The following is a 25,271-nucleotide window of genomic DNA, read 5'->3' on the forward strand; positions in this document are numbered from 1 at the left end:
TCAGAGCTGCAGCCACGGGGTTTATTCAAGGTGGAGCAGGGCTTGGGGTGGCGAGGCTCCAGCATGTGTGAATGAAGAGAGGCCAGGATCAGGCTGGGGCAGACAGCAGGTGTCCCTCTTTTCCCAGAGCCCAGGGTTCCAGTGTCACTCCTTGTGCTAAAGGGAGAGGGGTGCCTGAGTGAGCGGCTTCCGGGGCAGAGGGCAGGGAGGGTGCCCCACACCACCCCTCACCTTGGGGCCCAGGGCGTCCCGGGTGCGTGCCCGCAGCTTGTTGGCCTGGGTTTCCGCCATGTCTGCCCGCTCCTCTGCATCATCCAGCTCATGCTGGGCCTTTCGATACTTGGCTAGGTTGGTGTTGGCCTGCTGCTCCTGTGGGCACAGGCAGGCCTGCTCACTCTCTGATCACTGAGATGGTCAGCTGCCCCAGAAGGGGTCGGCTTCTCCTGGTCCTCCAGTCTGCTTCACCACCGCTGCCCACGGCCCTCCCCATCCCTCCCCAGTCCCCACGGCAGGAAGGAAGGGCTTGGAGCCACTCATTCCAGAGGTGCCTGGGTGCCAGACCTGCCTGGAAGGGGAAATCAGAGAGGTCCCCTCAGAGACAGAGCTAGGTCTTGTGTCTTGCTGGACCTGTTAGAAACTTGTCTTTCTTCCCACTGGGCAGTGGGGTCACTGTCCCAACCAACACACAAAGCCACCGTGGGGGAAATCACAGCCCAGAGATGGAACAGGCCTGACCATTGCTGGCATCCCCACTGACTGGGGCCAGCTGTAGAAGTGGGGTGACCACCGGAATCCTGACTGGTACTAGGCCCCAAAGACCCAGACTCCCGTGCACTCACCGCCTCTTCAAACTGACGTTTGTAGCTCTTGACCTTGCTCTGCAGCTTGTCCACCAGGTCCTGCATGCGAGCCAGATTCTTCCTGTCCTCCTCAGCCTGGGCAGGCAAAGGGGATTCAGGTCTTGCCCAAAGCAGCCGAGCCCTAGGGCCACCCTTCGAGGTGGTCCTGGTTACCCACCTGGTACGCGAGCTCCTTGACCCGGCGTTCGTGCTTCCGCACCCCTTTGAGGGCCTCTGCGTGCTTCTTCTGCTCCGCGTCCAGCTCGGCCTCCAGCTCCCGCACCTACAAGCAGCCAGCCGGTGGGCCTGGTGCCCCTGGCCTGCCCTCCCCGGGGCTGACCCACCCGCCAGGGCAGCAGGCTGGGAGGCGGGCCGCACACACCTTGGCCTCCAGCTTCTGCACCTGCTTCTTCCCGCCCCGGAGGGCGGCTTGTTCTGCCTCCTCCAGCCGGGCCTGCAGCTCCCGCACTGTCTGCTCCAGCGTCTTCTTCATCCGTTCCAGGTGTGTGCTTGTGTCCTGCTCCTTCTTCAGCTCCTCCGCCATCATGGCTGCCTGTGGAGGAGGCGGCGGTCTGATCAGGAGGTGACGGTCCCTTTGGACTCTTCTCTGACATCCCCAGCCCCGGCCCAGCCTCACATCAGTGATGGCCTTTTTGGCCTTCTCCTCGGCTTCCCGCCTTTCCTGGGCGGCCTCCTCCACCTCCCCACTCAGCTGGGCCAAATCCACCTCCAGCTTCTTCTTCTGGTTCAGGAGACCTGTGTTCTGCAGGGAAGCAGAGCTTTAGAGTTGGGCCTTGCAGGCCCCTGCCCCGCATGCTCTGGTGACAACCCCCAGTGCCCACCTGTGAATGCAGGAGGTTGAGACGCTCCGTGGCTTCCAGCAGCTCTTGCTCCGCCAGCCGCCGGCTGCGCTCACCCTGCTCCAGGGCTGCCCGCAGCTCTTCCAGCTCCGCGGCCAGCAGGGCGGCCCGCCGCTCCAGGGCCTGTGCCTGCTCGCGGAGCTCTGCCGCCAGCCGCTGCTCCTCGTCCCGCCCCGCCTGCTCCTCCTTGAGCTGGGCCTGCAGCAGCCGCGTGGCGGCCTGCGCCTCTGTGGCCTGGCGGGTGGCGTGGCCCAGCTGCAGCTCCAGGTCATTGAGATCACCCTCCATCTTCTTCTTGAGGCGCAGTGCCTCATTGCGGGCCCGAGTCTCCGCATCCAGGGAGGCCTGCAGGGACTCCACTGCCCGCTGGTGGTTGCGCCTATGGTTGGGAGGGACGGAAGGAGGAGTGGTGACCTTCGAGGAGCAGGGGCCCGCGCACTGCACCTGCTGACAGGCGCAAAAGGAACGCTGGAGACGTAAACTGGACTAAGTGACCGGTCTCTCCCTGGTGAGACTGTCATGACTGCCTGTTGCCCATCAGAGCAACTTCACAGGCAAGAGTGAGGCTCCGGAGCAAATGGACATGGGCTGAATCTTGGCTCTGCCTCTACTGTGTAACCTTGCACAAGTCCTCTGGCCTCTCCTCGGTTCACCTCTGAACTGTGGACAATAATCCATTCCTCCCCCCAAAGAAAGTCCTGGGGAGGGGGGACTAGGTGTCATGCAAATCTGTGTGCACGCTGGGGCTCAGCCAACACCTCTTGCCCTCTGCTCTCAGACGGTTGGGACGGGAGAGGCTGTCGGCCTGGAGAGGAGGGCCAGCCCCCCGCACCTCAGGTTAGTACACTCTTCATCTTTCTCTGCCAGCTTCCGGTCCACCTCAGCCTTGACCTGGGAAAGCTCCAGCTGGATCCGCAGGGTTTTGGTCTCCTCCAGCTCCAGGGCCCCCTGGGGTATAGAACAAGCCATTGAGCCAGGAGGTCCACAAACGTATGTTGAGAGGGGAGGCCAGAGGAGCCAGCGGGTCAGCGTCGCCCCACTCCTGACCTCAGCCTCCTCCAGCGCTGCCTGGAGCTCGCTCTTCTCCCCTTCCAGCGCCTTCTTGGCTTTCTCCAGCTCCTGGACGCTCTTCCCACTGAGGCCGACCTGGTCTGTGAGGTCACTGATCTCTTCTGCAGAAAGGACAGGGCACTGAGGGGCCACCCCACCACTCATGCTGCAGCCACATCACTTCACCCCCTCGTAATTCCAGGGTGCCCCGGCCAGGGCACCCTGCCTGTGTGACTCGGAGGGAACTCGCAGTGACCCCCAGGGTGGCTCTGACCCCATGGTGGGCCGTACCCTGCAGGTTCTTGTTCTCCCGCCTGAGCGTCTCCAGGGCCTCCAGGGCCTCCTCATGGCTGTGCCGCAGCCGGAAGAGCTCAGTGCCCAGGCTGCGGGCCTCCCTCTGGGCCGCCTCCAGCTCCCGCTGCATCTCCTCCTCCTGCCGCCGCCGCTCCTCCAGCGCCCGCTCCAAGTGCCGCTGCTTCTTGTCCAGCGCCGCGGCCGCAGAGGTTGCCCGCTCCAGCTCCAGGGTCACGTCCTCTGACTCGGTCTGCAGCCGCAGCTTGGCCTTCTCCAGCGACGAGCACTTGGCGTGAGCGGCCTCAACCCCCTCCTCTGCCTCCTGCAGTCGCAGCGCCAGCTTCTTTCTGGGCCCCGGGAACAGATGGGATGTAGGAGTGTAGCTGAGCCCCGCATCCTCCCCCACCCTACCCCGCCCCGAGGCGGTGCTGGCCAGGCCGGCAGGGCACTCACTTGGCCTCCTCCAGTTCCTCGGTCCTCTGGATGGCATCTGCCTCGTACTTGCTCCTCCACTGGGCCACCTCGGCATTGGCCTTGGACAGCAGCCTCTGCAGCTCGGCCTGGGCCTCAGCCTCCTCCTCATGCTGCTCCCTCAGGAGGTCACAGTCATGCCGCAGAGCCTGCACTGCATGAGCCAGCGCGCTCTTGGCCTGCAGAGAGCCCGGTGACCTCAGCATGGGGCCGGCCGGTGGCCCTGTGCCCCCACCCCCGCCATTCTGTGGCTGCCCACGGCTGGCCCACCTTGCTCTCTTCCTCTAGCTGCCGCCGCAGTTCCTCCAGGCTCTGGGTGGCCAAGGCCTTCCCGCGGCTCAGCTGGCTAATCAGAGACTCCTTCTCCTCCAGCAGGCGGCTCAGCTCCCCTGCAGGCCAAAGGGGAGCCAGCAGGTCAGGTGAAGGCGAGTGGACAGCATGGAGGCCCCGCCGTGGCCCGCTGAGCCCCGTGCCTCACCACTCTCGGTTTGCAGCCGCCCACGCTGGGTGCTCGCGTCTGCCAGCTGCCGCTGTAGCTCCTCCACCTTGATCTTGGCCTCACTCAGCTGATCCTCATATGCCCGGCACAGCTTCTCTGCACTGGCCTGGGAGCCGGGGTCAGGGATCAGAACAAGTCAGAGACCCACAAAGCAGGATCTAGGGCTGCCAATCAGAGAGACTGGAGCCAGGAATTGGAAGGCTAGACATGTGCCCAGGAATCAAAGGGAGAACAGAACCCCAAGTTCAGGGTCAGAGATTCAAGTGCTGGACTATGGCTTAAAACATGGGTGTCAGAAGTGAGCTGGCTGAACCTGTCCTAAGGCCAGTGGGTCAAGGTGAGGTAAGGATACCAGAGTCTGAAGTCAGCTGGGGACAGTGGTCACAGGTCAGCTGTTAAGATTAGGTGGTACAAAGGTCAGGGGTCAGGGTTGGGTGCTGGGATTCAGGACAAGAACAGTCAGGTATGTGTTATTTGCGCAGTCATGTCCGATTCTTTGCGACCCTATGGACTGTAGACAACCAGGCTCCTCTGTCCATGGAATTGTTCAGGCAAGAATACTGGACTGGGTTGCCATTCCCTTCTCCAGGGCATCTTCCCGACCCAGGGATCAAACCCAGGTCTCCTGCATTACAGGCAGATTATTTACCATCTGAGCCACCAGGGAAGCCCAAACAGGATAGGGATGAGGTCAGAATTCAGAGGTTAAAGACTGAGAAGTTGGAATTGGATGCTGGGTCAAAATCCTTTGGCATCAGGGCACAGAGTTTAGGAGGTAGGGTTTGAGGTCAGAACTAGTGGGGGAGGTTTCGGGCTGGGTGCCGGGTGAAGGGGCCAGGGATCAGGATCAGGTGCAGGGTCAGCACTAGTGTGGTGTCAGATAGGCAGGGGGTGCTCAGGGCTCAGAGCGTGGGGTCAGCTGCTGCAGTCAGGAGGGGTTCGGTGAGGGTGGGCTGCTAAGCGGCAGGTCAGAGGTCGGGGTCAGGAAGGAGGCCGACACCTTGCCGCGGGCCAGGGTCTCCACGTTGGCGCTCAGATCGTCCACCTCCATGCGGAGCTCGCTCTTCTCCTTTTCCAGCTTCTGCCGCACACGCTGCAGGCTGTCCACCTGCTCGCCCAGCTCGGCCGCACTGTCCGCCTGCTTACGCCGCAGGGCCGCCACCGTGGCCTCGTGCCGCAGAGCCGCCTCCTCCAGTTCCCGCCGCAGCCGGCCCAGCTCGGCTTCGCGCTTCCGGCAGCCCTCGCGCTGCCCGGCTGACGCACCGCCGGCCTCCTCCAGCCGCTCGCTCAGCTCCTCCAGCTCCCGGGCCGCCTCTGCCCGCTGCTTCTCCACGCGGGCCCGGGCCGCCCGCTCAGCCTCCAGCTCCTCTTCCAGCTCCTCGGCCCGAGCCTGGGGACGGGCAGGCAGGCGACAGGGTCACCTCCATGGGCCCCTGAGCCGGGTCCTCACCCGCCCCCGTCCCTCACGCACCTGCAGCTCCTTGATCTTCTTCTGCAGCTGGGCTCCAAGGAGCTGCTCATCCTCCACCCGCAGGTTCAGCTGACTCAGCTCCGAATCCTTCCTGGGGGAGAGGGTGGGCGTGAGCCGGCCCAGGTCCTAACTGCCGCCAACCTGCTGGGAGCCCCAGCACACATGCTGTGCTGAGGCACTGTGCCTGGAGTAGCCCTCAAGATCTCCCCAGAGTTCCCTCTCAAGCCCCAGCCCTAGAGCCTGGCCCTAAGTGGGCCCCCTTCACCCTACGGTTCAACCTCTGCTGTGATGCAACACTGACTAGAGTCCTGGGGGCGACGAGAAGCGGGCTGCAGGCTCAGGAGGCCCCCGCGGCAGGAGGTCGGGGCTGGGCCCTCCCCACACTTACTTTTTGAGCTTCTCCTCCAGCTGTTGCTTGTCCTGGGCAGCGTCTGCCACCGACTCCTGCGTCAGCTTCAGGTCCCCCTCGAGCTTGCGTTTGGCCCGCTCCGTGTCCATGCGCAGCTTCTTCTCTTGCTCCAGGGAGCACTCCAGCTGTTGGGCAGGACAGGGTGGGTGGGCTCCCCCCTGTCCTGGCCAGCCTGGCCCCTCCATGCAGCCCCCTGCTGTGGCCCCAACTCACATCTTCCACCTGCTGCTCCAGCCGAACCTTGGCCTTGGCCAGCGCGCTCACACGGTCCTCCTCAGCCTGCAGGTCACCCAGGGCCTGCTGGTGGGCCTCCTGCAAGGCCTTCTTCTCCTTGGTCAGCCGGACCACAGACTCGTCCAGTGCTGCCATCTCCTCTGTCAGATTCTTCACCTGTGTCGGGGCCAAGGTCACTGTGGGGCTGCCTCCCCCAACTCTGGCCTGAGCAGCTGCCCCTTCCAGCCAGGGAACCTCAGGTGAGTCAGTTCATCCCGAGCCTCAATTTCTTCATACTTCAGGGATGGTTGTAACTTCCTCCTTGAGGGATTACTGAGCCCTTCCCCAGTGTCTGGCTGGCACTGAGAGATCAATAGATGCCAGCTATTTGGGTATTCAGGGGTGTTTAAGCAGCTGTTCTTACTCCTGGCTTCCTCAGGGAGCACCTGTGAGAACCTGAATAAGCAGCTCACCCTCCCCCAGAGCCTCACCTTCCCCTCCTGTATGATGGAGTCAGTCCCCCCAGAGTGTGAACCAACGGGCTCTCGAGAGGGTTCAATGAGGGAAGGCCCCTGGGGCACATGGAGCTGGTGGATGACGATCCGAGCATCTGCTGAGTACCTACTATGTGTGAGGCTTGGTGGCGAGTGCTCGCACAGCCTACTTACACGCTGAATCCTCACCCGCCCTAATTAGGGAAGTGCTGCTATTAGCCCCATTTGACAGAGGAGGAAACTGAGGCTCAGAGGATGAGACCTGCCCAGGGCCACACAGGTGTGGGACTTTCAGGTGCCTGGCCCCACAGCTCTTCCCCACCCCACCCCGCACCCACACCTTATTCTCCGTGGCTTGCTTCTCCTTCTCGGCCTTGGCCAGCGTCAGCTCCAGGTCGTCAATGTCCTTCTTGAGCTCTGTGCACTCGTCCTCCAGCTTGCGGCGGCGGGCAGCCAGGTCTGCATTCACTTCCTCCTCGTCCTCCAGCCGCTCGCTCAGCTCCTTCACCTTTGCCTCCAGCTGCACCTTGGACTTGATGAGCAAGTGGCAGCGCTCCTCAGCATCCGCCAGGTTTTCCTGCTCCTGGAGGGGGACACGGGAATGGCGCAGAGTCAGGACAGCCGAGGGTCCTGCTCCTGGAGGGGGACACGGGAATGGCGCAAAGTCAGGACAGCCGAGGGTCCTGCTCCTGGAGGGGGACACGGGAATGGCGCAGAGTCAGGACAGCTGAGGGACCCCAGGCCAGGTCCTAGACAGAAAGCTCATGTGTCCATGCCAAGGCCTGACACAGGTTCAGTTGGCTTCTGGGACCAAGGAATGCCATGCCAATGACCTGTTCTGGGCCCTGAAGGCAATCAGGTGTGGTGGGATGAGAGCACAAGTGGAGGGATGGACCGGGGGACAAGAGGGGAACCTAGGCTGCGGGGCGACCCAGAGAAAGGCCCAAACAAGGCTCAAGGAGAGAAGCCAACGGCCAGGTCCGCCCTCACTGAAGTCGGGGTGGGGAGGGCCCTGCGGGGCCACAGAGGGCTCAGATTCTCGGCCACCGCACTGTTTCCTCACCACCTGACCAGATAACCATCTCCTGCTCTAGAGGGTGGGTTTCTGAGCACAGGCCCGTCTGTCTTCCCACCAGTGTTATCTCCAGAGCTTCTGTGGTGCCTGACACTCAAGGTGTTTGCCGAAGGAAGGAAGGGCTCTGTGGACTTGGGGGAGGATCTGGACCCTTGATCTCTGCCCTTTGGTTGTTACTATTACCTGCTGCCTGGGTTCCCATGGCCCTTAACCAGAGAAGAGAGCCTGGCACTGTCTCAGGGAGGGAGCAGAGGAGAGAGCTGGGGAGATGGGGCTCCACGGAGGCTTTAGCAGGAAGCCATGGGGTCCCAGGGTGTGGGAGCACTGGGGCATGTGCACTGACTGGGTGGGGAGGTTGGGTATGAGGAGGCCGCACACAGGTATGAGCCCATGAGCCTCCAGAATAGCAAAAAGGACCCAGGTAAAGCCTGAGCACCCAGCACATGCCAGGTTGGCCTTGGCTGGGCGGGGGGGAGGGGGGGTGGTCTGGGGGAGTGGGGCACGGTGCGTCTGCCTGTGCTATTTCCTCGGAGCAGCCTGGGGTTCCCTGAGGATGCCCGGGGGTCGGGGCACCAGGTCGCAGAAAGAAAGCCCGCCCTTCCCCGCCTCACCGCCTGCAGCTGAAGGGCCAGGTCGTTCTTCTCCTGGGTGACACTGACGTGCGTCTCCTCCAGCTCCTGGCGCTTGGCCTCCGCAGTAGCCAGGGCCCCCCGCAGCCCCCGCAGCTCTGCCCGCAGGGCCGCCAGCTCCTCCTCAGCCTGCGCCGAGCGGAGCAGCGGCTTCATCTTGAAAAAGAGCTTCATCCATGACCAGTTCTTGACAGCGTTAAAGGCACGGATGTTCCACTGGATGGTGAACAGGGCATCCCTGGGAGGGGTGACCGCAGGTGGTCAGCAAGTTCACAGCTGCCCCTTCATAGCAATAGCCCCGATGTTGCTGAGCACCTCCCCTGGGCCGGACATTGCACTAAGCACTTCAGTGTGTGGTCGATCGCATTAACCTTCCCAACAGCCTCTCAAATAGGTCCTAATCCTCTGCTTTACAGACGAGGTTGAGGGAGAGGCCCAGGGCATGCAGGTCTGCCTCCAGGGCTGGAGCTCACAAACCCTGAATGGCCTGGTGGTCCCTGCAAGGGTCCTGAAGACAGGACACCAGTGGGGGTTAAGCCGACTGTCATATAAGGTCGGACAGCCTGGGCTCCCATCCCAGCCTCCCACCTCCCCCATGAGACAGCTGACAGCTCTCTCTCTGCTCAGACACCCCCTCTGGTGAGCAGAGATGGTCATCTGCCTCTTAGGACTGTCCAGTACTTTGCATGTGTGTTCAGTCTATTCCGACTCTTTGTGACCCCATGGACTGTGGCCCACCAGGCTCCTCTGTCCATGGGATTCTCCAGGCAAGAATACTGGAGTGGGTTGCCATTTCTTTCTCCAGGGGATCTTCCCTCAAACCCGTGTCTCCTGCATCTCCTGCATTGGCAGGCGGATTCTTTACCAGAGACGCCTGAGAAGTCCATCCTGTACCTTAACCAAGATAAATTCAAACAAGATATCTCGCCCAGGGCTTGGCACATAAGACTCTTAGAAAACACTAGATGCCCTTATTCTCACTCCAGACCACACTCTGGGATGGCCTGGAATAGAGATGGACTCTCTTTCCCCACCTTCTGAGGGGAGGAAGTGGCAGGTAGCTGGGGGCTGATGGGGACACAGCAGAGCCTTGCCCCTTCGGAGACACTCAACCAGCCATACACAAAATCTGACCCACAGGACAGTACGACCAGGTTCAGAGAGCCTAGAGGTTCTGTGAGCTGGGGGACAGTGGCTGTACGCCAACCCTGTGTCCCACCCCCTTGCTCGCACCCACCTGCCTCCAAGCAGGCGCTGGTACTCCAGGCGCATCAGGCGGCCCCGGCTCCGCGCCTGCAGCAGCGTCAGGACCTTGGCCAGACGCTGGTCACGAAGCTCTTCCAAGACGCCTAGGAGCCCAGCCTTGAAGAACACCTGGGGTAGGCATGGTAGGTATAACCCTCAATCATCTGCATGACCCCCTGCAGAGTGCGTGCCCACACCGGGTCAGGACCCTAACTCCCTTGTGCCCCGACCTTGGTGTGGCCAAACTGGTACTGGGTGTGGTCGATGTCCAGTGAGCCCAGCAGCTTCTCTGTAGCCTTCCTGCTGTCCATGAAGGTGTCGTCCGGGATGGCGCTGGGGTTCAGGATGCGGTACCTGAGGGGGTGGGGAAGGGTTGGTGAGGAGGGTGCTGGGCAGGGAGCAGAGGACTGGAGAGGCTGGCCTCTCGGAGGCTTGTTCAGGCTCCACTGAACAAGCTGGCAGGTGACACTTGACAGCCTCGTGATACTCGGGGAGTGGGCATACTCTGCTTTAAAAGCTCAGGTAATATTTAAACGGCTTCAGTAGTTCTTTAAGAGGCGGCAGTATTTACAGAAGGCCTATGGCACTGTCATAATTTTTAACTTACAATTTTTAATTATTTATCAGTTTTTTGAGAAGACAATAAAAAAGTAAAGACGGTGATGTGTTACAGCATATCACAAACTGAAGAAGCATTGGGAGAGAATTGTGATTGATAAGATCACGATCTTGTGGATCACAAGATCAATAAGGGTTCCGGCATGCCCACTTCTAAAAGGACACACTTGCACGTGTGCACAGGGCCGTGTGGGTCAGGTTGCGCTGACCACACTGTGAAGGCAAAACCCTGGAAACACAAAAGGGCCCTCACTAAGGGACTGATTACAAAGCACGGGTCACTAGATTACAGAGGACTTCACTCCATAACAAAATGGATGATGCTCCTTGTCATTACACTTACCCAAAGTCCTAGAAGGCACAATACTGAGAACGGACTGTAATGGTGACTATACACACTGAGGGATTATGACACCACCGTAACAGATGCCCCACTCTGGTGGGGTTCACTGACCACAGGGGAGGCAGGACTGTCGGAATTTCCTGTACCTTCCCCTCAATTCTGCTGCAAACCTTAAACTACTCTAAAAAATAGTCTTCATGTTTTTTAAAGAGGATGATGATGCAGACTTATGTCTATTAACAAGGAACAATCCCCAAGACACGGTTACAGGGAAAAAATAGAACATGTGTGTGTTCTCATGTGTGCATGTTCATGTGTGTGTGTGTGCTCATGCGTGTGTGCGCATGTGTGTGTGTGCACCCATGTGTAAAGTATTTCTACAGACACACATGTATAATGGTCAGCATGAATGGCCACAATTACTTCTGAAGAGGGAGGGACCCGTGGACAATTGCAGCCAGACAAAAGTCAAACCTATAAAGGGAAGGCAGAGAGGCTACAGCACTGACCAAGCGCTCGTTGCCAGGCATTACATAAAGCCTAGTCCATGTGAACCCTCATTCAACTCCCAAATCCACACCTGGCTCTGCCTGCCCGACCTCCCTCCTGGGCTTCCTGCTGGAGACATTTCAAGTCTGACATGTTCCAAGGAGAGTTCAATCCACTGTCCACCTACCTCCCCCTGCCAAAAGTTTAAAAATCTATCTTGGTTTCTTAGTAAATCTACCACCAACTCCCCAGTTGATAGGCCAAACACCTGGAAGTCACCCCTGTCTTTTTCATTCTCTTTCCACTTCCAGTTCATTAGCAAACCCTGCTGGCTGAAGCTGCAGTATTTACCCAGAGCCTGTTCACTTCTCCCAAACCCAGTCCCTCAGGTCTCACCGACTAGCATTTCCCACTGGGATGCCCCCCAGCCCCCTCCCCAGCCCTCCTGCATCCTCCTTGGTGCCCTTCCTACCCCACCCAACCTTCTGCCTCCACCTGGGAGGAAGGTAAGAGGGAAGGTGGCTGGCGGGGGAGCTAGGGAGGAGCCAGGGCTGGGGCCGGGAGACACCCACCGCTGCCGGAAGTCAGTGTAGAGCAGCCTGTTGGGGAACCCCTGTCGGCAGATCCGGATCCCCTCCAGCACCCCATTGCAGCGCAACTGGTGCAGCACCAGGAAGGCGTCCATGACCCCTGGGCACAGTGGAGGTTAAAGGAAAAGACTAGCGGTCAGGGGACACACCTTCATGAATTCGAGGCCGCACAAGCCCTGTGGAGAGGGGTGACCCAGCTCTGGCCACCCCATCCCCTCCCTCCCATGTCCCCCCATGGGGAACCAGCCCCCCTGGGGTGACTACCTGGGGTCTTGTTCTCATTTGGGACGATGCAACGGACAAAGTGGGGCTGCGTGGCCCGCAGATTGGTCATCAGCTTGTTGAGGTTCTCCTGGGGGAGGGAGAGGGGAGAAAGCACAAGAGGGCAGAGAAGCAGGATTGGAAGCCGCAGTGGACCAGCCCACCAAGGATGGACCAGCCCGCTAAGGACTGGGCACCTCAGCACTGGGTCTCTGCAGTGACACCCTTTGACTCTCCTTGTGACCCTTGGCCCTCTTCCATTTGACCAGGCAAGTCCCCCAACCAATCCTCAGCCCTCCCACAGGCCCCGTGGCTCCCACCCCATCCCCCCTAAACCCTGCCCAGGCAGCGTGGGGACGGGAAGCAGCACAGACTTGCTGTGATGTTCACGTGGAGAGGAGTTAAACATCACTGCAAGTCTTAACGGCCGCCCGCCCCGGGTGCAGGGGACAGAGCAGGGAGCCAGGACCGAGTGGGGGCGGCAGGGAGGGGTCCTCCACGGGGCCTAGATGGGGCCTCACCTTGTGCAGCTGGGACACCGTCTGGAATGATGCTGCCTTCTTACGCTTCTCTTTCACCCCGGACTTGGGGGGCTCAGCTAGGACAGACAAGGGGCCAGTCACTCACTGCAGAGAACTCCCTCTGTGAGTCCCCTGCAGACTTGCACCACTTGGTACTCACTAGAGCAGGAGCCAGCGTAGTTCTCGTAGAGAGTAGCCAAGAGCTTGTTCTGCGACTTCTGGAAGATGGGGACCACCGTCTCATTCAGTGGATCCTTGTTTTTCTCCAGCCAGCCCACGATGCTGTAAGGCACCTGCCAGAGACCAGACAGGTGCTGACCCGAGGGGCGGAGGAACCGCAGGAAGGGAGGAGGGAGATCAAGAGCTGGGGTTTCAACAGGCACTTACCACGCCTGCATAGTGGACCACCTCAAAGTGGGCCTGGTACTTGCGCTTCTTGTCAGGCCGTGGCTGCTGGAAATTGGGCGACTTCCCCGCGTGGTTATCATAGAGCTTGGCCCGGAAGCTGGCATCCGAGGCCTTGGGGAACATGCACTCCTCCTCCAGGATGGACAGAATGCCCAGCGGCTGGGGACAGGGCACAAGGGTGAAGGGTCTCCATCAAGCCAGTCCATCCATGCTGGGCTGGACTTCCACTTCCTGGAGCCCCACTCTCTGGGAGCTTCCCCAGACCCCCCAACCTCAGCCACCATCTGCCCAGAGGGAGGCAGAATGGATCTGCACCCAGGAGCCCTGTCTTCTAAGAAAGAAAGTTTGTGGCTTGGCTTTCAACCCGCTTCTGACCAATTTGCAGCTGGCCCTGAGTTGTTCTCTTTGCTTATAAGTGTGCAAATTCAAACCAGCACCCCTGCACCCACACACCCCCGACATCTGTGGTCTCACACTCTCCCACATGGTGCTGTCAAAAAACGCAGTTGATGTCAAACTCTGGCTTCCTCACTTAGTGGTTAAGGGGCCCTTAGACCTCTCTAAGCCTCAGTTTTCTAACCTGCAAAATGGGGACATGAATACTTTCATTCCTGCCATAACAGCAAAGAACTGTCGACCAACTGAATGTGCATAGGTAGGAGATTATAGAAACGCATGGGCATCATCTGCTGTGTGAACCACTGTGCCTTCTTCAACAAAGCACCACGCCCAGAATACACTTTTAGAGAAAAGGTAGGATGAGAAGTGAGTCTGTGTCCGTTAGAGAAAAGAGATGCCGAGGATAAAGGATGGAGAGGATGCACGTCGTGGTAGGATTGGGGGAAATATTCTTTCCCCTTTATTTCTGATTTTTCCATTTTTCTTTGATTTTTCTTTCCTTCTAGTCTTTGTACCATAGGGAAATAGGTGTAATGTTTTATAAAGCAAATAAACAAACACACCCTACCCTGCCCTGTAGTTCTGGACAGTTTTGAGGGTCCAGTGAAACTGTGTCTGCAATAGGGCTTACTGTCAGCAGTGCAACAGGGACGCACGCTCACACACATGCCCTGCTCACCAACACACGATCGCACTCAATCTCCAACACACCTAGTCACACACCCGCACACATTTCCATTCATATACACATCACACACACACGCTCACAGTCATGCTCGTATACACACGCTCACTTCAATGCACACGCACATGCATGCCTGCACACGCTCGTTCACACACAAGCACACAGGCACTCCCTTGCCAGAGTGACCTGGCCCTGGGCCCCACCTTCTCGATGAGGTCGATGCAGGGCTGCAGGTCCAGGCCGAAGTCGATGAAGACCCAGTCAATGCCCTCCCGCTTGTACTCCTCCTGCTCCAGCACGAACATGTGCTGGTTGAAGAACTGCTGCAGCTTCTCGTTGGTGAAGTTGATACACAGCTGTTCGAAGCTGTTAAACTGTAGAGGGCAGCGCCCGGCTCAGCCGGCCTGCTTGTAGATGGGGACATGGAGGCCCACAGAGAACAGGGATGTGCGGGACTCCACCCTGCCTCCAGGCAGACGCCCAGGGCTCCTGCCCCCACCCCTATGGTCCTCCACCCCAGAGAGAACAGAGCCTGGGGCCATGGGCCTGCCCGCACCTCAAAGATCTCAAAACCCGCAATGTCCAGGACGCCGATGAAGAATTGACGGGGCAGCTTGGTGTCCAGCGTCTGGTTGATCCGAGACACCAGCCATCGGAACAGCCGGTCGTAGGTGGCCTTGGCCAGAGCCCCCACGGCAAACACCACCTGGAGTCGTGGGGAGGCTGGGCTGGGACCCGGCAAGAAGCGGACCCTGCCCCAGCTGTCCCAGGGTGGGCCCCGGCAGCTCACCTGCTCCACGCTCTGACCCTTGGTCACATATTCATTCCCCACACGCACTCGGGGGTGCAGAAGACCTTTGAGGAGGTCCCCGCTGCTGACCCCCATCAGGTAGGCAGCCTTGTCAGCACCTGGCAGGACACACAGGTGAGATGAGGAGGCGGCTAAGACTAGGGGTTTTGGGGGCTCTACTGGTCTCTACTTAGGGTTAGGAGAGGGAGGTTGGGAGAGGTCAGGGTCAGCAAACTGTACAGCTCAGAAGGGTGAGGGGCTGGAGTTGAGTAATCACAATTTACAAATCAGGGCCAGACTGAGGTCAAAGGTTGCAGACAAGGCTCAGGGATCACAGTCACGGACTGGAGGTTGGGATCAGGGTCAAGAGAATGACCAGGTCAGGTCAGGGTCAGGGCGCCTCACTCTCAGTGCCGTCAGCCTCAGCCTGCTCCTCCCGCTGTTTCTGCTTGAATTTCATGTTGCCGAAGTGCAGGAGGGCCCCCACGATCTTATAGCAGGCGCACTTCTCCTCCACGCTGAAGCCCAGGATGTCCATGGCATGCTGTGGGGGAGGGGAAGACTCAGAGAACTCTAGGCTCCTCAGGGTCCAGCGGAGCCACGGGACCTGCTCCCCTCGCACCAGACGTACATCAGTGGCCATGAGCTCCTCCCCGTCATCCATGTTGTCCACGGTGATGACGCCCTGGCTGCAGAAGTGGTAGTCGTAGGGGTTCATAGACAGAAGCAGCATGTCTGGGGGACACAGAGCCGAGAAGGGGGTGTCGGCTGGGTTCACCAGCTCTCCCCCTTCCCCTGGTCCCAGCGTGGTGGGTCCTGGGGGCTCTTGCGGCAAGAGACTCTAGGGCCCTCTCTAGATTTTGTCCCCGGAGTTTCTCTCCTCCACTCCAATGCCCAAGGCTTCTCTTTCTTTATGAGTCTGGGGAAAGAGCCACAGTCCCTAGCTCTCACTCACCTTTTGATCCTTGCTCACAGCCACCCCTCCGGCCCAGACCCCGTCTGGGTTCTCGGGTACAGGGAGGATCAGATTCTGCCCTCGAGGGGCTTGCAAGAGAGGTAAGCCAGGCCCAGATGGAGCCCTTGCTCCCTGCCTGGTGCTGGGGGAAATCTTTCTAGTCTCAGGACAAGAGAGACAACCTGGCCAGGGCAGAGGTGCTGAGGTGCCTGTTCCCCAGCGCGAGGGGAAGGGCTCAGCAGGAACCAGAAATCCCAGGAAGCGGGTGGGTGGCTAGAAGGAGTGCTGCGTCTCTAGGGAAGAAGGGATGTCATAGACCCCAGAACAGCAGGGGAACAGGCAGCCCAGGGCCTGGTCTGTAGGGGCCCGGGACAGGGCTGGGCAGCCCCACTGCCACCCAGACCGGCGGGCTCTGACTCCCACCCCGTCGGGCTGCTGGCCCTCACCCTGCAGCTCTGGCTTCTTCCCCGAAAGGATCTGGTAGTAGACGTGGTAGCCTCGCTCACCGGGCAGCTGGAAGATCACCCGTGACTTCTCCAGGAGATCTGGGGGAAAGGGAGGAGCTGGCCTACTGTCCCGAGTGGGTCACCCCACCAGGGCTGAGGAGCAGGGGGCAAGGGTGTCTGCACACATGGAGGCGCCGTGTCTGCACACACCCCCGGCATGTGCTGTGGGAGGTCTCTCCATTGGCACATGTGCCACAGTGTGGGAATGTGTGTGTCTGTATACCAGTGTACGTGTATTAATGTGGGTGTCTGTGTAGGGGTGTTTTTTTTTTTTGCCACTTGACTTGTGGGATTTTAACTCCCTGACCAGGGACTGAACCCGGGCCCTCAGCACCGAGTGCCAAATCTTCACTGTCCTAACTGACCATCGGGGAAATCCCCTGTGTGTGGATCTTGGTTTTTCTGTTCTTTCATCTAGGCTGTCATTCCTCCACCCACAGACTGCTCCTTTCCCCCAGAGGTGTGCTGGTGTGCCAGTGTGTGCAGAGAGCAGAGCCTTGGTGTGTTTGCACACGGGCCCATCAGGGTGTAAATTACGACGTTTCCTCCCATCACCACCTGCCTATGCTTGTCCGTCAGGATCAGGCCCTGCATCCCAAGATGGGGAGCAGTCAATGTGGAGGGGTCCCTCTGTGCGTGTGACCTGGGCACCCAGTGTCTGCATAGCCGGACTGGGTCAGGGATAGGCGATGACTGCAGAGACACACTGGGGGAGACCTTCCTGGCAGGACAGGGTCTCAAGGTGCCCAGAGATGAGGCTGGGCAGGAGGGGCACAGGTCTGCTGGATGGAGGGTCAGAGAAAAGGCTGGGGTTGTGGTAGGGGGAGGGGCCCAATCACAAGGAGCCTGACCCGCCAAATAAGGGTGGGGGTCTCCATCTTAAGGTGATGGGATCTGGAGAAGGTTTTTAGGCAGGAATGCGATGTGATCAGATTAGTAGCCAAAAAAAGATCACTCTGGCTAAAAGAAGATCAGGCAGAGGAATGGAGGCTGGGAGATCACGTGGAGGCAGTGGGTAAAGTTCCAGGTGAGAGGTGAGGTGGCATGAGCTCGGCAGTGGCCTGAGGGTGAAGAGCAGCGTCTGGGGCAGGTGGGAGCCCCAAAGACTTGATGAAACTTGTTCAATCTAAGTGGGAAGGTGCAGGCCTGGGCCCCTCCCATCCTCCTTCTTCCCCTCCCTCTCCTGAACTCACAGCTGTCAATATCCGCTGATGCCAGCTTCCCAGAGGGACCAAAGTGAATGCGGATGAACTTGCCCTGTGGGCAGAGGAGCAGCCTCAGTCGGGGGCCCAGGCAGTGCTGCTCCATCCACCCAGGGCTCCCCAGACCTTGTGTCTCCCCGCCTCCCCACCCTCCTGCCCCAACCCCACCCAGTCTCCCACCAAAGCCACTCACAAAGCGGGACGAGTTGTCATTGCGCAGGGTCTTGGCATTGCCGAAAGCCTCCATGGCGGGGTTAGCCTCGATGATCTGATCCTCGAGGGTGCCCTGGTGGCAGGATGAGGGGTCTCTCACCCCATAGTCCTGGGTCTTAGCCCATCCCAGACCACCTCTGCTTGGGAAGGGGAAGAGGAAGGGGAAGGGGAGGGAGGGTCCCCAGGACTTCATAATAATTGTCTGCCCCACTCATACCAGCCCCATACCTACCCCGGTCTTTGTGGCCAGAAATTGCTGGGAGGAGAAGGAAGACAAAGTTAGAAGGTGTGAGGTCTCACCAGGCGGGAGTGTGGCAGTGGGGGAGTAGGGTGGGTTAGCAGGACAGTGAATGTTAGTCACCCAAATGTCACCCCACTCCCTATGCCTGACCCTCCAGGGGCTGTTAGATGGAGAAATGCAAGAAATGGAGCAGGCAGGGCTCTAGTCAGGGAGGGGCTTGAGGCAGGAGCTGTGTGTGGGTGTCCCCTACCCACAGTGTCCCAAAGCTCTGTCTTTGGCCTCCTCCATATCCCTTCATTTCCCACACCCCTGGAATTGACCCTGCTCCAAGCCCCAGAGGTTCCTGACTACAATCTACTCCCCTTTAGAGTCCAGCTCAAAAGCCCCCTCCTCTAGGAAGTCTTCCCTGATTCTCTGAGGCTGGAAGAGACTCTTCCTGTCCAAACCTTCTGACCCTTGACCTCCCTCTGTGATGGCCCTTCTTCACACTTCTCCTTTCTATTATGATTGGGTGCATTTTCACTGTACAACTGTATATCGAATATTAGTCAAAATAGCCCTGCCAGGTGCATATTATTAGCCCTAATTTGCAAATGAGGAACCTAAGACTCAGAGCTGGAAAGTGTCTGCTCAAGATGACACAGTAAGTCAGGGGCAGGGCAGACACTGAGTCCAGGCATCCTGCTTCCCATGACGCCCAAAGCCACCTGTCTCTCATCTAGAGGGACTTGCTGAACCAAAGGACTCCTCCCCACTTGTTCTCCTAGCCTCATCTTCCCTCCATCTACCCTTCTATCTCTTCCCTGCCCTGGATCCCAGCACCCTGGGAAAAAAAGGGGGGAAAGGAAGGAATGGATTCTGGAGTGACAGGTGCCATGCCACCTGTCCTATGCTATGAGACTTTGGTGATTCACTCACCTCCAGGGAGCCCAAGACTTAAAAATCCCCCTGAGCTGTTGTTGGGGAGACAGGGGCAGGAGACAGATGGCAGGAGCCCTCCCCTGAGCTCCACCCCACACACTCAGCTCCAGGCTTTTGAATAGGGCTCCTTCTGATAGATGTAGTCAAATTTGGGAGAGAAGGGAGGCAGGTTGATAAGGTTTTTAAGCTACAATGCCCATGGCCCCTGTGGGCCAGGCTTTCTCTCTACCTCCCTTGCCTGACAGCTCCCCTAAACCTCAAATCCACGATGCAGGGCTCCTTTCTGCCCAGGTGCCCTCTAGACTCACCCATTCTGGCTGCAGCCCCATCAGCTCCCGCCCTCCATTCCTATTCCTGGACCGAGCCCCAACTTCCTGTAGCATCCTCAGAGACATTTTGGGAGTTGGAAAATGAGGTGGAGGGGAAGGAGGAAAGAGTACCAAAAAAGTCAACAGCAAAAACAAAACCAAACAAGAAAAACAACCACCACCACAACAAAAAACCAAAACTGGAAAAAAAAAAAAAAAATCACAAGAAAATCAAATGGGAAAACAGGAAAAGGCAAAAAGAAAAAGGAAAAAAAAAAAAAAAAACTTTAAATGGAAAAAAAGATAAGAAAAAGAAGAAAGAAAAATGCCCCAGAATAAAAGCAAGGCTCAACAAGACCAGGAGTGAGGGCTGGGTGGGCGGAGGCCTTAGGCTTCTGGAAAGAAAAGTCAACCCATTTGGGGGTGGGGGTGCAGTGCCCACACATCTCTAAACAGCTGGCCATAGGGCTAGGAAGGAAAACTGCACCTTGAAAACAAATAAAAAACCCCAAAATACTGGTCCCCCATTGTTTCAGAAAATTTCAAAAACCATAAAGAAATCATAGGGTGCAAAACTGCCCTTAATCTTGACTGTTGGGAAGGCCAAGTGCCCTTGGCTCTGGCTAAACCTGCCTTGTTTGATTGACAGCAGGTAACTGGAGCATGAAAACCAAGAAACCGATTATTACTTCTTGGTAAAAAACAGCTTGCTTGGTAAACTTTTAAAATATGAAGGTCGTGAGAATATGAAAGGGAAAAATTACATGAAATGTTGAGGACTAGCAATGTGGTCCCGCCCCTCTGCATTTCAGATGGGAACAGTAAGGCAAGCCTGGATCTGCGTCACGTGACAGAGAATGGCCACAGCCTCTCTGGTCAAGCCTTGCTCGGGCCAGAGTCTGCCACCAGGGTGGGAGGCTCAGGCAGGGCGAGCGGCTCTGGGGAATCAACTTTTAAAAAAAAGAAGAAAAGGAGAAAAAAAAAGAAAAGAAAACAGTGAGAAGCAGCAGGGAGCAGTGCCCGCGTGGGCAAGTCTTACAGCCTTCTTGCCCGGCCCGTCTCCCAGGGCAGCGACGATGGCAAAGTACTGAATGACCCGCTTGGTGTTAACGGTCTTACCGGCCCCCGATTCTCCCCTTGGACGACACAAACATGAATCACCAATGTCCATCTGGCTACTCTAATTCCTCCCACCCCCAGCACCCTACTTCTCCAGCAGGGTGCCTCTGCCCTCCCCACACCCAGCTCCCAACTCAGGAGCCCCCCAACCCAAAACTCCTCAGAGATGGGTCAGCTCCCAGAGGTGTTGAATTGTTTACAAAACAAACCAGCATAAATCATCCCAGTGAGATGAGAAAACACATGATGCCACTGTTTACTGAGCGCTAACTTACTGCCAGGCCCTGGGCCGAGTGCTTCACCTGAACTGGTTCACTGAAGCCTCAGGAACCCTGTAAGGCAGGCGCCATCATCACCCTCTTGATAGAGAAGGGGATGTGACTCAGAGAGGTCATGTAGCTGTTTCTGCTGGGTGCCAGGTGCAAACATTCACCGGCTGACTCCTATAGCTCTGCAGTAGGTGAGCAGGACTGTCCTGTTTTTACTGATGAGATTCAGAGGACCAAGGGCACCAGCAGGAAGTGGACCCATGAGAACTTGAATCCAGGTCTTTCTGGTTTCAAAGGCTTTACTCTTAACCAACAGGCTGCACGCTCACACACATACACACACTCACGCACAACCGATGTCCATATTGGCTTGGCTGGACCTAAACTTGGTATGTGAGAATTCTACCACTTTCCCAAGGAGGCAAACAAAGGGTTATAAATAAGATTCAGAAATAAGAAGCTGGTAATAAAGAAGAAGGGCTTTCTTGGTGGCTCAGTGGTAAAGAAGACTCGTGCAATGCAAGAGATATGGGTTCAATCCCTGGGTCAGGAAAATCTCCTGCAGGAGGAAATGGCAACCCACTCTAGTATTCTTGCCTGGGAAATCCCGTGGACTGAGGAGTGTGATGGGCTACAGTCCATGGGGTCTCAAAGTCAGACATGACTGACCGACTAAAATAAAGAGGAAAGGGAAGGGGATCTCCTCCCCCCTCCTTGAGCCAGAATCAGAACTCCCCAAAGATCAAGGTTAGAGAAGATTCCAGGCCCTAGGAACAGGGGGTATGAGGGTGGGTGATCAGTCTGGCATTCCTTTTCTACTTATCTGCTCAGAACAGGGGCAGAGAAGACGCTATAATTTAGCCTCACCTGGGACACTGGCTCTAGGTGGTAAAACCCCTGCCTTTAGCACTTTGTATTCAATTATTCAATCTCGGGAAATGATTTTAGTTCCAATCCCTTCCTGCCAGATGGCCAGCATTTCCCACCCCATCCCCAGAGCCCCACACTCACGTGATCAGCATGGACTGGTTCTCTCGGTCTGGAAGAAAGGGGAGGAGACAGAGAAGTTAGCCAAAGTGAGGGACCAGCCACAGGTGGAACACCTGGGATATCCTTGGTGCTGGGACAGCCCCTCCGCCACCCAGAGCCAGAAATGGGAAGGACCAGGTGGGAACCTTCAGACTGCAGGCCAGCTCCCACTTGAAGACACAGAACGACTATGCTTCAGTGTCCAGCGGGATGGAAAAGAGGGCAGTGCGAGTGGAGGGAAGGGGAGCCGGGAGCCGGGGGAAGGGTCTCAGGAGAGAAGGAGGACTCAGGGAGAGGAGTCAAGGCAGCCCTTACTGCGCAGCATGTCATTGTAGGCGTTATCCGCCACCGCGTATATGTGGGGCGGGGCCTCCGAGCGGCGCTTTCCCTTGTAAGCTGCTACCACGGAGGCTGTATAGACAGGGAGCCATTTGTAGGGGTTGATGGTGACACAGAAGAGGCCCGAGTATGTCTGGGGAGAGAGAGTATAGATGGGTTATTGGAGGCCAAGTTCCCGTCCTCAAGCTCTAGCCCTCGCAAAACTATGATCTTTGCAAAAATTCTCCAAAATGAGCTGCCTAAGGTGCGACGCCACACCTCTGTGGCCGTCCTGGCCCCGCCCTAGCTCTCACTCCTGCCCTCAGCCTGTGGTCCCACCTCCAGAGCCCATTGCCCAGCGACTCGGCGGCTGCCGCTCCTTCCCTACAGTCCCGTGGCCAAACCTCCAGCCCCACCTCCAGCTCCGCCCACCAGCCGGTGGCCCCGCCCCCTCAGCCCCATGACATCACCCTACCCTACCTCTAGCCCTGCTCCTCCACCACACACAGCCCCGCGCCCTCCCCACGGTCCCGACCCCGCCGAGCTGTGGCTCTCGCTCTAGCCCCGCCCCTGATGGTACGGCCCCGCCCCCACCACGCACAGCCCCATCCCACCCGTGGCCCCTCCTCGGTTCCAGGCTCACATAGATCATCCAGCGAGCATAACGCTGGCGCAGGTTGTGCAGTACGGATGCCTCGTTGAGGTGCGTCATCATGGCCATGTCCTCCAGCAAGTCGAAGCGGGGCGGGTTCATGGGCTGCAGCTCAGCCTCGCGAACCGTCAGCACCTGCCAGGAAGGCCATATCGTGGGGGCAGGAACCAAGTGACCTCAGCCTCTCACCCCTGTACACCCCCAGACCCCCTTTCATCCAGAGCATGCCTTCCAGGAGCTACACCTCCGGGAGGCAGAGGAGCTAATTCCAGGAAAAGGGGGGAGCCAAACCTTCTGGTCTTTGGTCTCCACGTTGACTCTGCCCCCAGTGGCTTCCGACTTGATCTCAGCCTCCACGTAAGCATCCTGTTCATCAGGTACCCAGACCCGCTTCTTCCCTGGTTTCCGGGAGAGCATTGGGGCTTTGAAAGAGACTGATGCACATCCAGGGGTTGGGGGCCCAACTGGGTTCCCCTGTCGTGTCCCTAGACCTGTGTGCCTAGGAGCCCCTCTATCAGGACACAGGAGTACCCAGGAAAGATCCCTCCAGACCCTCTTTCCTGAAAAGGCAGCACTGGGAGGTTTCCCTAGAGATCTCCTCAAAGAATCCCCTGACTGAAATCAGGGTCCCCCACAGCCCTGGATTACACACTTTGGTTCAGATTCATGCTTCTCTTGTATTTGCCCTGCGACCTGTGGAAAATCCCTCATTCTCTCTGGGCCTGTCCCTCAAAGGCAAAACATTGTAAGCATTGCCTTAGTTCTCCTCTGGAGCAACCCTCAGTATCAGGCACTTAATATTAGTGGGTTCTGTCTCCCCTATTTCACCCAAGACTCAAGCCCTGCATCTTGTAAGTCTGTCTTATGCTCCTTCCTGCCCAGGCAGCTGGTCCCAGAGCTCCAGGGAGCCCATATTTCATGGTAGTTTAAAGGCATCATGAAAGTTAAAGACTCAGGTATCCTGTCACCTACTGGCCAAGTACCTTAGGACCAACTACATAACTTGCAGGCTCCAGTGTTAAAATGCAAGTCCTCTTGTTAAGAAATCATTTAAAATTTCAAGATGCTGATAGCAAAGAGTAAAAGGCCCCCAGTGCAGCTGCAGAGGTCACATGCCCACGAAGCTGGCCCTGGCCCTGGTCACCACCTCCCCAGGTTGTTGCAATGATGCATGGAAAGTCATCTGCTCTGGGCCTGGCGCACAATAAGTGCTTGATACACATTGCCTATTGTTATTATTGTCCTATGAGCACACCGGGTCATAAATAGTCGCCTTTATTCCTGTCCCTAATAAACAGAGGGATTGGCTCTAGGGAAAGCACTAAAAATAACTCCAGCACAGGTTTTATGGACACGTGAAGGCAGCCCGCACACATACCAGGCACTCTCGTCTCAGAAGCCTCAGGCTCTGGCCGCGGACTGCAGTCACAGGAGGCAGGCGATACTGTCCCATTTTACAGAGGAGCAAACCAAGGCTTGCTCACAGACACCCAAGTGAGGTATACTAGGTCCCTGGGATTTTCTTCTTGGGGCTAAAGCTGTCAGGCCAGAGGGCTCCTTCAGACCCGAGTGGAGTGCCACCCCTCCTCACTCCTGTTCTGAGTCCTTAAGAACTTCTCTGTGGCTCTGCCCACCTCTGCCCTCACTTACCATCCCACAGGACGGTGTGCACCTTCATCTGCTCATGGTAGCCCTGGCGGAGGTAGCGTGCAGACTCCCCAAGTTCACTCACATCCATCATGGTAGTGGCACTGAGAGGTGGAGGATGCAGCAGCAGAGATCTTGGAGGTTCAAGGTGGTCCAAGTCAGCAGGCACTGGAAGATGGCATGGAGAGGGGACTAAGGGCAGGGGCCCCAAACTGGGGTGTGATCAACCAACCCACAAGACCTAATAGTAGGTGATTCTTTGGTAAGCCCCCAACACATGCACGCACCCTCTCAGACACCAGAGCATCCTCTCCCACAGAAATGGAGAGACTGGTGCCAACCCACAAGCACCCTCACCCACCAGCCTGTCTGGCCTCCCTTGGGCTCCCACTCCAGCCCTGATCACCCACCTCGGCACCACGGTGAGAGCTGGGAGCTGGGCTCCCCCTTTTATTGCTGCCGTCAAGGTCAGCGGAGGAGAGCTATGTCAGCAATCTCCACGTGTCACAGCCCCCCCAGCCTGGCCACAGGACACAAAAGGCAAATTCCCTTTTATCTCCACCAGCTCGGCCCCTGGGCTATTTTTACCTCCCATTGTCAAGGGATCACAAAGGCGGAGAGAGACACTCGCTCTACTCAGAGACTGGGAGGTTGAGATTCAGACTGACAGGGGCAGGGACAAGGCAGGGAGAGATATGGAAAGACTGAGGTACTGGGGGAGAGAAACCAAGTCTCAGGGAGTCTGATATACCCAGAAAAATGTCCGCATGCCCAGGAAAGAAGAGCAAGAAAACTGAGAGAGCGGGAACCACAGGATGCACTCTGGGACTCTTTGGTCCAGCCTTCTCTGTACATCCAGAAAACCGAGGCCCAGGGAAAGGAGAGCACTGGTCAAGTCTCAACAAAAAGCAGTGGCAGAGACCAAATCAAAAAGAGAAGCGGGAACTTCCCTCTGAGGGAGTGGGGGGTCCAGTGGTTAAGACTCCACGCTTCCAATGCAGGGGCCGTGGGTTTGATCCCTGGTTGGGAAACTAAGATCCCACATGTCATGCAGCATGGCCAAAAGATTAAAAAATAAAGAAAGAAAGAAAGAAACAAAGAGAAGCAGAGAGAGTGAGACATCCCTCTCCAAGCACCTGGATGCTGTCGTTTCCCCTTTCTGCTCCCCTCTATCCCCAGTTCTCCCAGGTTCCCTGGGGAAATCACACAAGAAGAAAAGCAGGTCTCGAACCACAGGT

At 57.6% G+C, this 25,271-nt stretch overlaps 1 protein-coding gene across 3 annotated transcripts; it reads right to left on the reverse strand.

Moving 5' to 3' along the window:
• On the reverse strand, positions 1-24,465 carry MYH7B (myosin heavy chain 7B). 3 transcript variants are annotated; one of them, XM_027558718.1, is made up of 42 exons: positions 24,444-24,465; positions 24,037-24,201; positions 22,678-22,784; positions 22,378-22,521; positions 21,732-21,888; positions 21,399-21,426; positions 20,039-20,135; positions 17,762-17,785; positions 17,510-17,602; positions 17,308-17,371; positions 16,055-16,153; positions 15,285-15,388; positions 15,059-15,197; positions 14,654-14,772; positions 14,420-14,569; positions 14,067-14,237; positions 12,759-12,938; positions 12,532-12,664; positions 12,372-12,448; positions 11,854-11,941; positions 11,572-11,689; positions 9,780-9,903; positions 9,542-9,678; positions 8,287-8,542; positions 6,941-7,183; positions 6,107-6,283; positions 5,873-6,018; positions 5,485-5,575; positions 5,014-5,403; positions 3,993-4,119; positions 3,785-3,903; positions 3,497-3,693; positions 3,041-3,390; positions 2,747-2,871; positions 2,532-2,647; positions 1,682-2,078; positions 1,477-1,602; positions 1,222-1,392; positions 1,018-1,122; positions 840-935; positions 232-369; positions 1-156 (listed from the first exon to the last, which is right to left on the reverse strand). In XM_027558718.1, the coding sequence occupies exons 2-42, from the start codon at positions 24,125-24,127 to the stop codon at positions 145-147; spliced, it is 5,826 nt and encodes a 1,941-aa protein (XP_027414519.1). In that variant the 5' UTR covers positions 24,128-24,201; positions 24,444-24,465; the 3' UTR covers positions 1-144. The 3 variants fall into 3 exon arrangements, with proteins under 3 accessions (XP_027414519.1, XP_027414520.1, XP_027414521.1); XM_027558719.1 differs by lacking the exons at positions 21,732-21,888; positions 22,378-22,521; positions 22,678-22,784; positions 24,037-24,201; positions 24,444-24,465 and adding an exon at positions 21,563-21,710; XM_027558720.1 differs by lacking the exons at positions 20,039-20,135; positions 21,732-21,888; positions 22,378-22,521; ... (1 more) ...; positions 24,037-24,201; positions 24,444-24,465 and adding an exon at positions 21,563-21,709.
• Between the last annotated feature and the right edge of the window lie 806 nt (positions 24,466-25,271).

This window comes from Bos indicus x Bos taurus, chromosome 13 (genome assembly GCF_003369695.1).
Source record: "Bos indicus x Bos taurus breed Angus x Brahman F1 hybrid chromosome 13, Bos_hybrid_MaternalHap_v2.0, whole genome shotgun sequence".
Lineage (NCBI taxonomy): Eukaryota > Metazoa > Chordata > Mammalia > Artiodactyla > Bovidae > Bos > Bos indicus x Bos taurus.

Excerpts from the sequence above, each read along its gene's own strand:
- MYH7B (XM_027558718.1), bottom strand. The coding sequence starts at position 24,127 with ATGATGGATGTGAGTGAACTTGGGGAGTCTGCACGCTACCTCCGCCAG. Across the intron at positions 15,198-15,284 it reads AGGAGCTCATGGCCACTGAT|CATGCCATGGACATCCTGGG; the intron begins GTACGTCTGGTG and ends CCTCCCCCACAG. Across the intron at positions 5,576-5,872 it reads CTGGAGGAGAAGCTCAAAAA|GAAGGATTCGGAGCTGAGTC; the intron begins GTAAGTGTGGGG and ends CCTCTCCCCCAG.